Source organism: Branchiostoma floridae, chromosome 12 (assembly GCF_000003815.2).
Source record: "Branchiostoma floridae strain S238N-H82 chromosome 12, Bfl_VNyyK, whole genome shotgun sequence".
Lineage (NCBI taxonomy): Eukaryota > Metazoa > Chordata > Leptocardii > Amphioxiformes > Branchiostomatidae > Branchiostoma > Branchiostoma floridae.
This window is the reverse complement of record NC_049990.1, coordinates 21,831,311-21,847,098: the sequence shown is the minus strand read 5'-3', so window position 1 is coordinate 21,847,098 and position 15,788 is coordinate 21,831,311. Positions and strand designations below refer to the sequence as shown.

General features: G+C 42.0%; 2 protein-coding genes across 2 annotated transcripts in view; one reads left to right on the top strand and one right to left on the bottom strand.

Annotated features, from left to right (window-relative positions):
- The window catches only part of LOC118427579 (eukaryotic translation initiation factor 2A-like), a 20,422-nt gene extending 7,990 nt beyond the window's left edge, over positions 1-12,432 (bottom strand). The window contains exons 1-15 of the mRNA XM_035837429.1: positions 12,293-12,432; positions 11,595-11,664; positions 10,694-10,768; positions 10,215-10,336; positions 9,604-9,694; positions 8,985-9,064; positions 8,582-8,682; positions 8,160-8,268; positions 7,713-7,829; positions 7,335-7,403; positions 6,870-6,971; positions 6,455-6,495; positions 5,920-6,053; positions 4,129-4,289; positions 3,654-3,718 (exon numbers count right to left, since the gene is read on the bottom strand). Coding sequence (XP_035693322.1) covers positions 3,654-3,718; positions 4,129-4,289; positions 5,920-6,053; positions 6,455-6,495; positions 6,870-6,971; positions 7,335-7,403; positions 7,713-7,829; positions 8,160-8,268; positions 8,582-8,682; positions 8,985-9,064; positions 9,604-9,694; positions 10,215-10,336; positions 10,694-10,768; positions 11,595-11,664; positions 12,293-12,320 — 1,365 coding nt within the window. The 5' untranslated portion in view covers positions 12,321-12,432. The remainder of the gene's footprint in view (positions 1-3,653; positions 3,719-4,128; positions 4,290-5,919; positions 6,054-6,454; positions 6,496-6,869; positions 6,972-7,334; positions 7,404-7,712; positions 7,830-8,159; positions 8,269-8,581; positions 8,683-8,984; positions 9,065-9,603; positions 9,695-10,214; positions 10,337-10,693; positions 10,769-11,594; positions 11,665-12,292) is intronic.
- A 159-nt stretch (positions 12,433-12,591) lies between these two features.
- Positions 12,592-15,295, top strand: LOC118427619 (stress-associated endoplasmic reticulum protein 2-like). Its single transcript, XM_035837494.1, has 3 exons — positions 12,592-12,807; positions 12,914-12,986; positions 14,825-15,295. Exons 1-3 carry the CDS (start codon positions 12,724-12,726, stop codon positions 14,860-14,862), a joined length of 195 nt encoding a protein of 64 aa, XP_035693387.1. The 5' UTR covers positions 12,592-12,723; the 3' UTR covers positions 14,863-15,295.
- Positions 15,296-15,788: the final 493 nt, after the last annotated feature.

Here is a 15,788-nt window from a genome sequence, read left to right as displayed (position 1 = left end):
CTGAGGCTGCCCGCCAACCTCCGAAATCGTAAAAGAAACTCCGGTCCGATACCTTCTACAACTCTGTTGTAAGTTACCTGTGAACTTAAAAGGAACACATATTGCGCTACTTCAACACCATGTGAAGAAGAAGGGCGACGGACTTTTCCGTCCGTAGAAGCGCCAGCAGTAGCTTAACGCTAATAATAAGCCACAAAACATGTACAAAACATAATGTAATTGTAAGCAAAAATAGTCTGCACAATTTCTCCGCACAACTCAACCATATTAGCGATAGTTGTGGAGACGTATCAAGCTCGGGCAGCGGCGCCAATTCAGAACAAGAGTTCCGAAACTTGAAGTTCACGTTCATATTGGTACATGTAGCCAAGGCGTTTTGCCCCTTGACTTCAGATTACCGCTGTACACGTAACCAAGTAACTACTGGTGTAAAATTAGCAGCCAGAAAGGTAGCTAAGTTAATGTAAGGCGGCAGAATTGCGTGCTCGAGGCCCCTCCTCAAAAACAGGGCCACCGATTTCCCGAAAATTATGAATGGAACATCGGGGGCGTTCATGCCTACAAGATAAAAAGCGGGTTGCTTTTAATACCCATGACACCACTGAACGTTACGCTGATAGTGGACTTTCAGTCGGATTCAACCAATGTGATGTTCCCGATAACGTATAACGTGTAAAAAACAGGTCTATAGCTGAGCCTGGAACGTAAATTATGGCGGCCAAAATGTTACCAGCACGTTCCAATGACCTTTTGACCCTTTAATGGGGTCCTCTAGCGATTTAAACAAGAATCGCACTTCTGATACAACATTAGCCATCGGTATTTAAAAACATCCGACTAAGTGCTTGTGGATTCGGTAAGTCTACTGGCAAGAATAGCAGGTTTCACACCTGCATACGAGGTATTGAACGTCTACAATATTCGAACGGTAGTGTCCTTGATTGGATCAAGGATAAGTTACCTGATTGGCTACCTCAATAGCCCCTGCTCTGGTGACTGGGAATCCCCGCCAGTCCAGGACGAGCACGTGGCGAGCAACTGAATACAATGCTCAGATGGTCGGCATATAATAGTTAATCAACCAGTTAAAGAACGTGGTTAATATTTTCTTCATCCTAAAACAACAGGAAGAAGACAACGTTCCGGTGTCAAACACCAACATGCTAAGAATGATGAGGATACTTCCAAGCCGAGCGATGTGGACGCAAGGCTAAACAATGTATAACTGACAAGTGTCTGCCATGTTCAGACTATATTGTCTGTTTGCACTATAATGAACACAACAAAACTCCATTGTCGGCTCTTGTGATAAGGCCGCGCCGAACAGCAAAAAGGTAAACAATCGTTTTAACCGTAGTAAGTAGGTAAACACAACAATGTTACCTGAAGTTCCGTGAAGCACACAGAGCTCCTTCTTCCCATCTTCTGGAACATACTTACCAGGAAGAAGTAGAATCATAAGAATGCTCCGCAACCACGCCCGGGACGGTCAATCCTGAGTGAGCGGAGTTCGGCGGAATACCGCCGACCATTTGCCGACAACATTCGCAATGTATGCATTGTTTGCATAACAATGGTTTATTAGAAAGGACACGTGTTCCTCGTATAGAACAATATTCTATCAAGACTACCAAAAACATGTTAGACTCGTCAACATGAAACATGTAAAATCTTGTTGTCTAAAGTAACAACAAAGAGCCAGACGTTGAACATACATGTGTAATAACTACGTGCGTGACCAGTCACACAACGTCCCAGACGAATTCAATTTCGTCAATTGTCTTTGTGGAGCATTCTTCATGATAATGCTAATTACGGACACACATTTCTAGTATGGCTAAGTAATTGATAACTTTATTGCCATAAAAAAGCTTCCCTCAGGGACAAGCTTTAACATAAGCTCCCAATATTTTATTCACCTGGAGCTTCTCTTGTCAGACAACTGCGACGTATCATAGTCAGCAGAAGAAGAAGGGGAGGCCCCTTTCTGTGCCGATTGACGTCTTTCCTAAGTCAACCGCTCATAAAACGACTTTAAATTATGGGTTAAACTGCTGGACGCTCCTCCTAGACGAGCGTAGAATGCAACGGCAACATGCCTAACAGCGTGTTCAACATGGAAGCTTATCCGAGCAACCATAACGGAGCGACCGGAGCCCGTAATCTACTTACAGTTCCATTGAGATGTCGATTACCCCGACCGGCCCACGTGGCACGGCGGCTGCCGCTCCTTCTGAATATGGATGGAGCCACGAGAACAGTCTTCCACCGTTCTCGAATCTTTAGCGTCACCTGGCGCAAAGAACGTGGGGTATTACCTCAATTCTCCGAAAGGGCCAGTGCCTCAACCTCGGGCACCATGGCCATAGCGGCCGTCTGTGGCTGCGCTATCCTCCAGGTTTTTCGGCCTGGTGCGCCGATAATGCCAGCTCCGTGTAAGGCACAAGGTATGACGGCCGTCTGTATACGTAGCCTCGCCGATAACCTCCAGGTTCTACGGCATGCTTGGCCCGAATTCTTCCCGTGCATGTTGCGCCGAAAGGGCCTTTTGGTCCTTCCCAGCGCCTGGCAAGCCTTGAGCGCTAAGCTCGACCGCCAGTACCGATAGTAGCCCGCCGATAGGGGCTTTTCACCCTTCCCGGTCTTACGGCCTGCTGCGACGATAGTAGCCGACCGATAGGGGCTTACCCTATCGGCGGCATGGTGCGCCTAAAGTGGTTCTTCTCGTAGTTCCACCACTTGATAATTTTCCAACAACGAAAAACTGAGTCACTACCGGATCGTACCGGAGCAAACTCGATGCGTGCACCTTGCGCGAAGCACAAAAGGAAATGATGATTGGGAAGGGGCGTCATCACGTGAGGTCCCATCATGCTTTGCTTTTCTTTTCTTTGTATGTTGTGCACCATCTAGCGATTCCCAGGAATACTGCATATTGTACTCTCCCTGAACAAGGTCGAGTCAGTGAGGTATAATTCCGTTGCCATGGCAACATGAAAAATGATGAACATACTTTGTTCACTGAAATTGTTTGCTTTCAACATTTTCTAAAAAGTTACCAATTTTGGTGGCCATAGCTTAAGCCATTCAGGTGCTATATGGCATTGAAGTTGGGACAGGTATCAAAAAAGTCCTTCCCGGTCTGAATAGCATTGGTGCAAATGTGTTCCTCATGATCTTTTGCATAAATTATGATAATGAGCTAGAAGTATTCTCACCTGATCATGTCAAACTGTCCCACATAGATTAATGAAACTATACATATATACAAATCACAAAAAGAGTCACACAAAAGACTGTATTGGTACAAAATGTGTTGGGGTCAGTTTTGACCCCATAAGGTAATCTACGTCACAAAAAAGCTACGGTGGTTTGAGGGTTAAAGATAGCCTGACTACAATCGAACTGCGAGCGGCTGGGCATACATGCAGTTGCCACCACCTAGGATTAACCCCAGCCAGTTAGGGATTGTTTAAACACAGGCTAATGTTACAGAGAAGAAAAAAAAAGGATTATATTGGACAAAGTGTGAACTTTTTGCTAACTCTATTCCACAGATGCTTGTCTATGGTAAAAACTTGGGTGATGGGTCACAGGCCCTTTACAGGGATTCCAATGTAAGAATGAAGATGCCAGCATGCAGTTATACTTACCAGTTTGGTTGGGGACGTGTGGCCAAGGGCACGGGCACCAGGGGGCCGATACACTGCTGGCTTGGCTACAGGAGAAATAAGAAAATGTTTTACAAGTCAATGTCATTTTATATACTGCATATAAGACCTCACTTGCTACCACTTCAACCAGGCTGAAATTGAGACGCATCCTTACATTGTTACCACGGTTACCAAGAAGTATGCTGATCTTTTGCTGCAGCTTCTTGTAGTCTTTCTTCAGTGTGGGATTCACTTCTTTAATGAAAATAGGAATGGCTTCTTCATCTATTTTTAGTTGCTTAAAAGGAAACCTATCTAAAATATCAGATAAAAGTTGATGAAAAAAGATATCATCATGAAATATAAAACATCAACAAAACAAAACTCTACTGTCCTAAAGTATAGTTGCAGATACTTACATGTATCTAAACAGCGGAAAATCATGTGCGCTTATAGATTTATTCTAAGTTCTCACCATCTTGTTGCTGGGCAGCTGCCCTGACTGGCTGGTACGACAGCTGTGGTGCAGGGAACACACCTGGCTGATACGTCTGCCAGGCAGCCTCCCACAGCTCTTCATTCATCCCCAGCATCTTCTCATCCAGCTGGTGCCCAGTGTAGTGCCATATCTTGTGGCTGGGAGGGGGAGGTGATGGTTAAAAGAACAGCTAAATATTCTTTGAATACTCAGTAAGTAAATATTGCAGTATACTTACTAAGTAAATATTGCAGTATGCTACAGTCAAGATCATACCTAAAATATATGCATCTTATACAATATGAAAGATCTAATGGTTCTCATTTAAACTAATGCCGTAATGGTTCTCTATTTTCCTTTCTATAAATGGAAAACTCAATGTCTGAAAGGGCTATTCCATTCAAACAGAGAGGGGTGAGGCAAGGAATTTTCTCCCCCTTTCATTAGCCTGGGTACCATCCTCCACAGTAACCACTGCTTACTCAATGTTGTTGTTTGTTACATAGCCTGGAGTCTCCATTCTTAGCAAGCAAACAGATTTGACTTTGACTTTATTTGGATTGCGACAAATACAATACAATATTCTGCACCAGGCAGCAAGATACTGATGTTGTGCAGCATATACATTGAGGGACATACATAGTCATAGTACAATACATGTACATCATAATTATCATCATACAATACATGCAAACAGATTGAGCTATTAGTTACCAAGGAGGTAGGCCCAGTATGAGTGTTTTGAATTCCATATCTTCCTTTTTCATTACCCTTATTCTCACACCCACAATATTCTTGTATCCTCATTCCAAATTGCCCCACCACCCTAAGCCTTACCCATTGCCAACCCTTAGTCTGGGAGAAGTGGTGGCTGTGATTTAACCCTTACCCATTGCCAACCCTTAGTCTGGGAGAAGTGGTGGCTGTGACAAAGTGTCCTGACCACCCTAACCCTTACCCATTGCCAACCCTTAGTCTGGGAGAAGTGGTGGCTGTGATTTAACCCTTACCCATTGCCAACCCTTAGTCTGGGAGAAGTGGTGGCTGTGATTTAACCCTTACCCATTGCCGACCCTTAGTCTGGGAGAAGTGGTGGCTGTGACAAAGTGTCCTGACCACCCTAACCCTTACCCATTGCCAACCCTTAGTCTGGGAGAAGTGGTGGCTGTGACAAAGTGTCCTGACCACCCTAACCCTTACCCATTGCCGACCCTTAGTCTGGGAGAAGTGGTGGCTGTGACAAAGTGTCCTGACCACCCTAACCCTTACCCATTGCCAACCCTTAGTCTGGGAGAAGTGGTGGCTGTGACAAAGTGTCCTGACCACCCTAACCCTTACCCATTGCCAACCCTTAGTCTGGGAGAAGTGGTGGCTGTGATTTAACCCTTACCCATTGCCGACCCTTAGTCTGGGAGAAGTGGTGGCTGTGACAAAGTGTCCTGACCACCCTAACCCTTACCCATTGCCAACCCTTAGTCTGGGAGAAGTGGTGGCTGTGACAAAGTGTCCTGACCACCCTAACCCTTACCCATTGCCAACCCTTAGTCTGGGAGAAGTGGTGGCTGTGATTTAACCCTTACCCATTGCCGACCCTTAGTCTGGGAGAAGTGGTGGCTGTGATTTAACCCTTACCCATTGCCAACCCTTAGTCTGGGAGAAGTGGTGGCTGTGATTTAACCCTTACCCATTGCCGACCCTTAGTCTGGGAGAAGTGGTGGCTGTGATTTAACCCTTACCCATTGCCGACCCTTAGTCTGGGAGAAGTGGTGGCTGTGATCTAACCCTTACCCATTGCCGACCCTTAGTCTGGGAGAAGTGGTGGCTGTGACAAAGTGGACGCCATCAGGGGACCAGGAGAAGTAGGTGGTGTCAGGAGCCTGCACCAGGGCTATCTTCTGTAACTTTCTTCTGTCCCAAACTTCCTGTAATAGACAAAACATTCTTGGATCACCCGAATGGCTAGATAACAGAAGTAATAAAAAGTTCCCTGTATGAAATAGAAATAATAGTGTCATTGGTCCTTTTGTGAAGAAGGCTTTTGATTGATGTAAGTGTTCTAAAACAGGCACCTTTAACTTCTTTTGACTACATGTACTAAATCTGTCGCTGACAATACAACAATGAAGCTTAATTAAAATATATCCATGTAATAAGATATGCAAGGTAATACTGTAGTTACTCAAGCATCTATCCTGTTGCTCAACTGTTACCTTATCACAATATACACATTTTTTGCAAAAGATGTCACTTTTCAAAAATTTACGGTACCAATCTTGTTGTGTTTGCAAGTGAAAACCGTATCACAAGGAATGTTGACACTTACTATGTTCCCCCGAAGGTTGCCAAACCCAGCAAGGGATAGGAGTAAAATAGTTAAAGAAATGACAAACTCACCACAAGAATCATCATAGATCTGTTAGTCTCACATGTTGTAAATCGTATTTTCCCAGAACTATCTTAGACTAAGTTAGAGTGGAATTTGTTATCACCAAGCACAGTAGAGACATCTTTGCTGGATAGTTTTAAGAAACATTTGCAGATAGATGCGCAAAAGTTAGGTGTGACGGGTCGTTTGGTGTTATATAACCAGCTACTGTCGCGCCGTGTGCCTGCGAAGCTGGTGGGTTACGCCGAAGGGCAGTTATACCAGATATAAACATGAATTTGTACTATTAGATACAGATACAGAATGATACAGAAATGACTATCAAAGACATGTATGCATCCTGAAAGGATATTGTTTCCCTGTGGGTTATAAGAGCACAAGTTCCTGGGACCTGTACCAAAGTCGAACACAGGTTCACACTTCAGGTTGAAGATAGTGGCCTTGGCAGGCATGACTGAGGTGTATCTGGTCAAGGAACTCTCTTATCTAACACAAGGACATCCGATGTTAAAATCAAGACACACCGATATACTAGTATGCAGAGCTTTTTGGCAGTAAATAATTTTTTGTAAGGGTACAGAATTCACCATAAGATGATTTCTTACTGATACTATTGGTGTTTTGTCAACGATAGAAACCAAGACACCAAGAACATCTAAATATGACAATAGTTGCAAGCATACAATACTTAGAACTGAAAACATTACACCATAAATGGTGGAACATTATACACTATGTTATAAGCATAGGACAGCTGGACCAATGCAAAACACAAGCTACCAAATGGTTTTGTCTCCAACAGAAATGAAGAGGATACATCCATACACAACACAGAACTCTGTTGAGTCTGGATTCCAGTCAGTAGAGTAGATAGGACCATTCTTAGCTGAAAATGTCAGAATTATACATTAAGGTTTTCAACAAGCAGTTACTATGATTCCCTACGACATAATACAACCAATAATACTTTGAAAACAACATACACTGAAAAAGAATGAATGTTAGTTTAGCTCTTAGTTTATTGAATTTTAGTTGAAATTAAATGAATATTAGTGGAAATTAAATTTCAACATTCATTCATAGATGTACACCTAAATGTACACCTACGCACAAACATACATTGAAAATTAATTCTTTGTTACAAAAACGATAGAATGAAATTAAGAAAAGTTAAGAATTTCAGTGCAACACTTACAGAGCTGCACAATACTGCTGACTCCATCCACCCCGATGTAGTGCAGGTTCTGTTCTCCATAGTACGACTTTCCAGTCTGGTCTACCTCAGTGGCACACAGGACCAGAAGTCCAGTTCCTACATGAACATAAAGAGGTAACATAGACTACATGTGTATGATGAAACAGCAACTACTTACAGCAAACCATTTCACACTCAAACACTACAGTACTGCCTTTTCAGGAACAAATGCTAACAGTTATCTCTCTTGTTATTTTGAATATTGGTTGCTGTTGGAAAATTAGTTGTAAAAAAACTGCTCTCTCAGCTAAAACATCAGCGCAATAAATACATAAAATTGTAAAACCAATGTGTGATAGCTTTTATAGCTACGTGTACATGCATATGCTTCTCACTACTATATATACTTCAGTAACAACTTTCCTTGTCAAGTTCTCCATGTTTTACCTTTCTTGTTCCACCTGATATCTGCCTTGTCTGCCTTGAAGAAACTCTTATTAGCCAGGGGTGTGGCAAAGTCTGGGAACTTGAACACACGGACGAAAGACGGGCCTCCCTAAGAAAAAGACAACAAAATTATTCTACCTTTCTGTACCTGTTCTGTATTAGCAATTTGAAGGTTTAATTCTAAGAGCCCATTTTACAGAAAATGGTGCTTAACTGTTGGTTTTTCAAACACCTGTATTAGATAAACATACTGTAACATCACTGCAACTTACATCATTACTCTATGGGTTCTACATGCAATTTATAATCAAATTATGTTACCTTTTTCTGTTATTCTTGCCATTGAATAGTTGAATGTGTTATGAGTATGACAAAGGAATAAGTACTAGTTACATTGCACTCTATTTCAACGACATATGTACCTTCTGACCAGGCACATACACAGCTATCTTGTGTGGAGGAGGGCCTGGAGACAGCTTATAACCAGCCACCTTCTGCACGTCTAGTTTCCGGGCTATATGGCCTAGAGTGGTCACAAACACAGTCAAGTTTTATATGGAAAAGATATTAAAAGGGGTAGAATAAAGTTCATTCTATAGAGGTCAACTATCCCTTCTTGCCAACTTTTGGTTACATAACCAATACTCAAATACATGTAACTGCAGACACACACTAAGACAATCGAACATTTTGTTTTCACATAGTTTTTACAATGTATACATAGATGTATATTTGGATATGCCTGATAGTACACTAGATCTTGCTGTCACGAAACTTAAAGGATGAGCATTTAAATGAAAGTGTTGAGGTAGTATGAAGACTTACTGAAGTCCCCATTCTCAAACAGGTGGATCTCGTTCACTGCATGTGCACACAACACCTCATCATCTGTCCACTGGGGCTCCCTATGGGGGAAAGTGATGAACATCAAACTCCAGGCAATCTCAATTCTAATGAACCAAAGTTGTAAGAAGACTGATATTGTGCAAAGGTGGGTTCACACATGCATATATGATATGTATATATTCAAGTCCGTATGAGGTCCGTATGGAAGTCTTGCCACAGGTTGCTGGAAAAATAATAGAAATTGGACAAATAAATTGTTTGTCTGTCAAGTCGACGAGGACCGCTTTTGTCATTGGTGTCGTCCATCCTTCAGGTAGTCAAGTGAGTTCGCAAGTGGCTGTATAGCCTTATCTTTGATGAAATATAGCCAGATAACAATTAGCTGGTCGCACAGCATCCTCCTTGGACAGCTGACTCCTGTGGCATGTCATGTGTCTATTTTTCTCCAATTTCTATTTTCCTAGCGACCTATGGAGCCTGGTAGAGGTTAAAAATTCCATACAGATATCATACAGACTTGAATGTATACGCACGTATGAACCCAGCTTAAGATTGTAGTAAACTCCTAATGATTTGAGACATGGGTTCTGAGACTCACCAGTCTGTTTGTCTCTTGTGGACAAAACTCTTGGCCTTCTGTCCTGTCTTCATGTCCCACAGGTGCAGGTTGGGGTATGGATTACCCTTACCTGGAAGGATGCAGAGGATATAGTAATCAGTTTAATACTTATGGTTCCTCTTAAGGCTGTCAGTAACAATGGTGTCACCACCATCAAATTTACTGACACACACTCAATATTCAGTTGGTCACCGTTAAGCGAGGGTTATATGTGCTGGCACACTTTTTAAAGTCATTCTCAAAAGAAAAATTAAATACTTTTAGATATTAGTACATCACACTTCCAATAATATTTCTTGTTCCCTTTTGATTTCTTTCGACCGTCTTCTAACCTGAAAGTTTAATCAGTTAATGTTCCATACTTAGATACAAACACGTGAGGATTGCTGTGCACACATGTCAGGGATATATTCTCAACTATTGGACACTACTGGATACTACAACTGCATTCTTATCAAGAACAATCCATCAATTTTCTCCTTACAATGAAGTCTTGAACATTAACCCTATCAGATGAAGTTCTCCCAACTATGATCAACTGTAATACTTTGACTCCTTGAAATAAAGTCCTGCTGTTTTTAAGTACTGACCTACGATGACCTCCCAGGTAGCCATGTAGGTACTGAGGGGTGAGAACAGGAGACCAACAACTCGGGGGTGCTCTTTCATCTCGTGTACAACCTCCCCACTGGGCAGTCGAACCACTGTCACCCTGCAGAAAAACAACAACGTATGAGCTATCTGGGGCCCATGCCATGAATTCTTCATAACCTCAACTGGCATAACTCATGTGATCGGCAAGCGGTATCGGCTCTGCTATCGCAACTTTCGATTCTTTACTCAAGTCACGTGTCCCTAGGTCAATGCTCAGAGTAATTGAATCACTACTGGTGACAAAGGTCCACGGATGTGCGACCGAAAATTCGAGGTAAGTAATTTGTTTGTGTTGAATGATTGTACCAACACAGATCAGGTTTTATGCTAACATTATCCTTTACATAACCAAGGAGGTTAAAAAAGATTCTTAACCTCCTTGACATAACACATAAAACTGGCATAAGTTACTTACTGTTGTCCATTGCACCAAGCAAACAGACTGCCATCTGGACTGAAGGCCATAACCTTGCAGGAACGACTGGCATCCCTGAAACATAGGAACCAACAAGTTGTTTGAAGTATGAAAATCTGATCTTAGATATTCTAAGTTCCATAATAAATTATGTAAATGAGGTTCTCATTTGCATGCTTTATGACTAATGTTTCGATGGGGATACCAACCAAGATCCAACTTTTCTGAATTTTTAAAAAGTATTCTAATAATCAGATTTAAGTTGTTGTTTTTTAACATGACGGGCTTCAGACCGTGCTACCATCCAAATTCTACTGGGGCTTCTTCCACCCCCTGCCTTACAAAAATAACCATCTCCAGACAGGGCAGTGAGGCAAGGTAGATGTCAGATGGTACTGTAACAGTGGGGTTCTAGCGCTGCCAAACTGACCATGCCAACAGCTCTTGAGCTTTTGGTGTTGTGGTTAGCACGTTGGATTTGTGATCCGGCTGCCCGGGTTCGGCGCGGGTTCGAATCCCGGGAGTCGGGATGTTGTTTCTTTCTGTTCTACTCGCCCCTCTGGTTGTTTCACTGGTTCCCATGCCGACCCTGTGAGTAACAGGCTAGCGGATGTGCCACACAGGGATGTCGAACTTGGAGATTCGAGGACGAATCTTGAAGAAAAGGGGGAGTAGTGTAACAGTGGTGTTCAAGTACTGCCTATCGTCCTTGCCCAAGGGCACTAGTGCTTTTGTGGCGACAGCGATAGCAGTCGTGATTTGTGATCCGGCTGCCCGGATTCAGCGCGGGTTCGAATCCCGGGAGTCGGGATGTTGTTTCTGTTCTTATTCGCCCCTCTGGTTGTTTCAGTACCCAGGCTAAGTGTGGGTGGTGTGGCTGGTGCTAAGAAAATGATGGTACCTTGTGAATGCCCGGTTGTCTCTCAGCGCTGGAGGCCCCTCCACTAGGGACACCCCGTGGGTGCCTCGTACTACAGAAACAATGGGTTATACCTTATATTAGCATTCTATTAAACAGTAAAGGACACCATATGATACTTATATGGAAGTTTAATGTACAATTCTATGCAGGTATAGGATGTAATCAAAAACACATGTTGACTGTCAGCTAAACCTACATACTTTATGGAATTACATCAATTTTAGCCTATAGGTAAGTAATTTATAGATGGATAAATTGATGGAGGAGAGAGAAAGATGCTAAACTTAAAGTGATAAAGATAGATGGATGTATTTATATAGATGGATGAGTAGATGGATGAAGAGTGAGACAGAAAGAAGCCTTTGCAAGCATTCTTCAGGCTAAGCAGATCTCTAACCATGCATCAATAACAGAACCATGATAGTTGAGTGCCAACTGTATTCATCCACATGCCATTCTTCCATTCCTTCATTCCTAACTTGCACAATCAGCTGTCAACTTTTTCTGTGGAAAGCCGGTCTAAAATATCTCAATATTTCGGCTTAATTACAAAATACATCAGCAAAAAAATATGCTATAGAAACTTTGTTTTCTTCTCCGTCTAGCAACACAAATGTCGTTCTCAAGCATAAAAGTTTAAGAGCACAATACGAGAAAAGATTTGGAAAACTTCTTACACGCCAGACTCGGGATGGGCGCCGCCATGTTGGTACCGCATAGCCTGACGGGAAGGTTTTAAAACGCCACGAACTTCCGGTGTCAGTACGCTTCACTTAATATATCCTTCCGCAAAAACAACCGACAAAATCAAACATATGGCCATCAAATATGACATCTTGAAACAAAAAATATTTTGACATATATCAAATACTTCTATGAATAAATTTTAATAGATTTATTCACAAGGTTGGCATAATTAGACGAATTATAATCGAGGTACTACTTTTGACGCCGTGGAGGCGGACTAATTAAGTGCGTGACGTTCCTTGTTGATTTCCTCTCCAACGTTGCAGCTGAAGACGAAGACGCTGTGAAGAAAAGTTCCCTCTCCTTTCAGGGATTTGGACGGATATTTTGTTGCCGGCCGCTCCACCACCACACTGTCATCATGCCTAGCAAACAGAGAATGCGCCTTGCCAACGAGAAGCACTCCAAAAACGTCGACAAGCGAGGAAACGTGGCGAAAACATTGGTAAGTTGATCTGATGTGGCAAAAGTGATGATGTTGCGTCAAGAAAAATTTCGTTACTTCGTGGTCGTTTACTTAGCGTTCTAATTGCGATTCTTTTCTGTTATAGATGCCAAAGGACGAAAAATCACCCGTCGGACCCTGGCTACTGGCGCTATTCATCTTTGTTGTCTGTGGATCAGGTAAGAGTTTGCCTTCTGGCTTTGAAAGATTTCGTAAAATCGTCACGGTTGAAACATATGTGACGTTTGTCCGCTGTTACGACCAAGATATAACCATTTCTTTCTCCCTACAACCTGTATGAGTATCTAATTAGCAAGAAAACTAGGTTGATATAAAATGTGGTGAATTTTGTCAAGATCGGATGCTCTAGGAGGGAAATATTTAAAGATTTGTACAGTTTTAGCCAAAGCGGACGCCGCAAGGTGGCCATCTTGTGTGTGACGTTGCAGCCCACGTCTGAGGGATGCCCCCACACTTCCGCCTTCCTTCCACAAATCAATATTTCTTGTTCTTCGACTCTAAGACTTTTTAAGGCAGGGGAGGGTGATCTTGGAAGGTTCTTAGAAGAATAAAGATTGGCGATGACACGTTGGATGTTTACTCAAGCAGAGAAACTGGATGAGGGCAAAGTTCGAATTGGCAGGATAATTGTCAACGTGGCTGGTACAGTGTGACGCCTATGGGGGGGGGGTGCAGACTACAGGGCGGGGTTTCGTGGTACTGTTGTCATTGTATGCAAAGTTGTCTGCTTACTAAAACAATAGGGGCAACTTGAGGTTTCACACAACCACTAGTACTAGACATTGCATGATTAGGTTTGACCATATCTGATGCGAAGAATAATTTTGCCCCAGGGGGTTTCCAGGTGTTTGGGGACAACCAGTCTTTTTGCCAAAAGTTTTGCAAGCCTGTTTGTTTAAATTGTCAATTTTCCCAGACAAACACTGTAAAAAAAACTATAGCAAATGCAAACATATTCACGATTTACACATAAAAATAGTTTCAATAATTGAATTATAAAGAAATTTAAAAAAAATTGTCATAATCATGATTTTGGCAAATTTGTGTAGTTTTCTACATTTTACATAACAGGGGAATTTATATTTTTTCTGACAACTTCTTTTGCTTTTTCCTCTCTGTGTGTTTGTTTCAGCTGTCTTTGAAATCATTTCCAGAATCCGAATCGGGTAGAAATGGTCGTCTCTGTTGCCATCAATCAATGGTCAATAGGTATCTGAACTGTCAGCATGGATTCAATAGATTGTCTGCCTTTGTTGTCTGTCTTGATTTGTTGTTATGCATGCTTGCTGGGTTTGCTTTTTGGTATTTTTGTTTTCTTCTGAATATCAATAACTATTCACTTCTTATTAACCAAAATAAGACTTTCAAGTTGTCTTGACTTGTAACATTTGCAAAAAAATACCTTTAAAATAAGAAAAATATGCTCCTGCCTTCAAACTATGATTGAAAAAAAATGATTGTGGAATTCATGCCAGAAAAAAAAAATCAACATGCCATTGCACTAATGACTTTTCAAAAAGTGTTCTTGATGTACATACATATTAGAAGCTTGATTAACACAAGTCACTTTGACATTTTAGAGTAAAGCAGAAAACCTTAATTTACTATTTGTGCTACTGTTATTGTTTGCTTGAATGTACAGTGATTCCATAACATTTTAACAATATCACAGAATACTAGCATCTTTGTGAGTCCAGAAAAACCTTTCTTGACTAGACATTGACCCTGAAGGCATGACCACCAGCTCTCTGTCAATGGTAGTTGGCTAGTACTAGTGGTATTGCAGAAATAGTGGGAAAACATAGTGCATGGTACAGACAACCCTCGTGTGAAGTTAGGAAATTTATTCAGGTTTTGTACACAGGAAGAGTCCTGCAGCGGAGTTGAAAACAACACGTTATCTTATCGATTTGTTCAACCTTGCCAAAGCTAACATGTGTTGCTGCCTGTGTTGTTATGTGACTGATCGTTTACCTTAATTTTGTTTTTTCTTCAGCTATTTTCCAGATCATCCAGAGCATCAGGCTTGCTTAATGTGCGTCAGCAGGGGGAATTGTGGGAAACAAGATGGCGGGACCAACCTATCGTATCCAGGCGAAGACTGCAACATTACCGATCCACCGACTACCAACAGAATAACCCCTCTGGAAGTTCGCGCAGGCCACGGAAATATTCACGGGATTGGCGAAAAAGGACACGCAATCACGAGTGTTAATCGTAACCTTTCAACCCCGAACTCTGACCCTCCAATAGTATCGAATAGCAGTCCAATGATAGTGATGATAGAATTATTGTTAGCCAATGAGCAACTCCTGACATATAGGTGTCCTCCAATAGGATCAGCTGTTAGATTACCAGGAATCACCGCTGTGTTACACCCCCTTCCATTGGTTAGTCTTCTGTGATTATATGAAATGTGCATGTTGTCATGAGCTCCAGTTCTAATACTAGCAAGATAGATGCAGACCTCTCATCCTCTGTCTCTACTTGTCGATGAGTAATGCCTTAATATCATGTCTGATTCTTCCTATTGGGTATCGAGGACGTATCACTGGAAGAGAGAAGGCAACTGTCTGTTTTGACTGTACATAAACAGTACTAAGTATCTATTCTGGTAATAAATTGATAAGGTAATCACACATGAATGTCTGCTCGTGTATTTTTGTGCTCATGTAGTAGTAAAGTAGTAATAGCAGTATCCAGTATTTGATTACACTGCTGCTGGGTTCCCTGACACTGGTAGGCATCAGTCGGCTAGTCTTCACACCACACTTCTGGTTAGTCTGCACACTTTGATGTCTTTCCTTACACACTCCATTGTTTCGGCAACAATATTCTGGAGAAATAAGGTGGAATAACAGAAGAGAGTTCGGATCAACTCAGCACTTCATCTGCCATATCAGGACAATTTTATGTAGTTGTATGACGCAAGTAAAAGCATCATTTTAGTGAAGGTGAAT

Excerpts from the sequence above, each read along its gene's own strand:
- LOC118427619 (XM_035837494.1), top strand. The coding sequence starts at position 12,724 with ATGCCTAGCAAACAGAGAATGCGCCTTGCCAACGAGAAGCACTCCAAA. Across the intron at positions 12,808-12,913 it reads GAAACGTGGCGAAAACATTG|ATGCCAAAGGACGAAAAATC; the intron begins GTAAGTTGATCT and ends TTTCTGTTATAG. Across the intron at positions 12,987-14,824 it reads CTTTGTTGTCTGTGGATCAG|CTATTTTCCAGATCATCCAG; the intron begins GTAAGAGTTTGC and ends TTTTTTCTTCAG.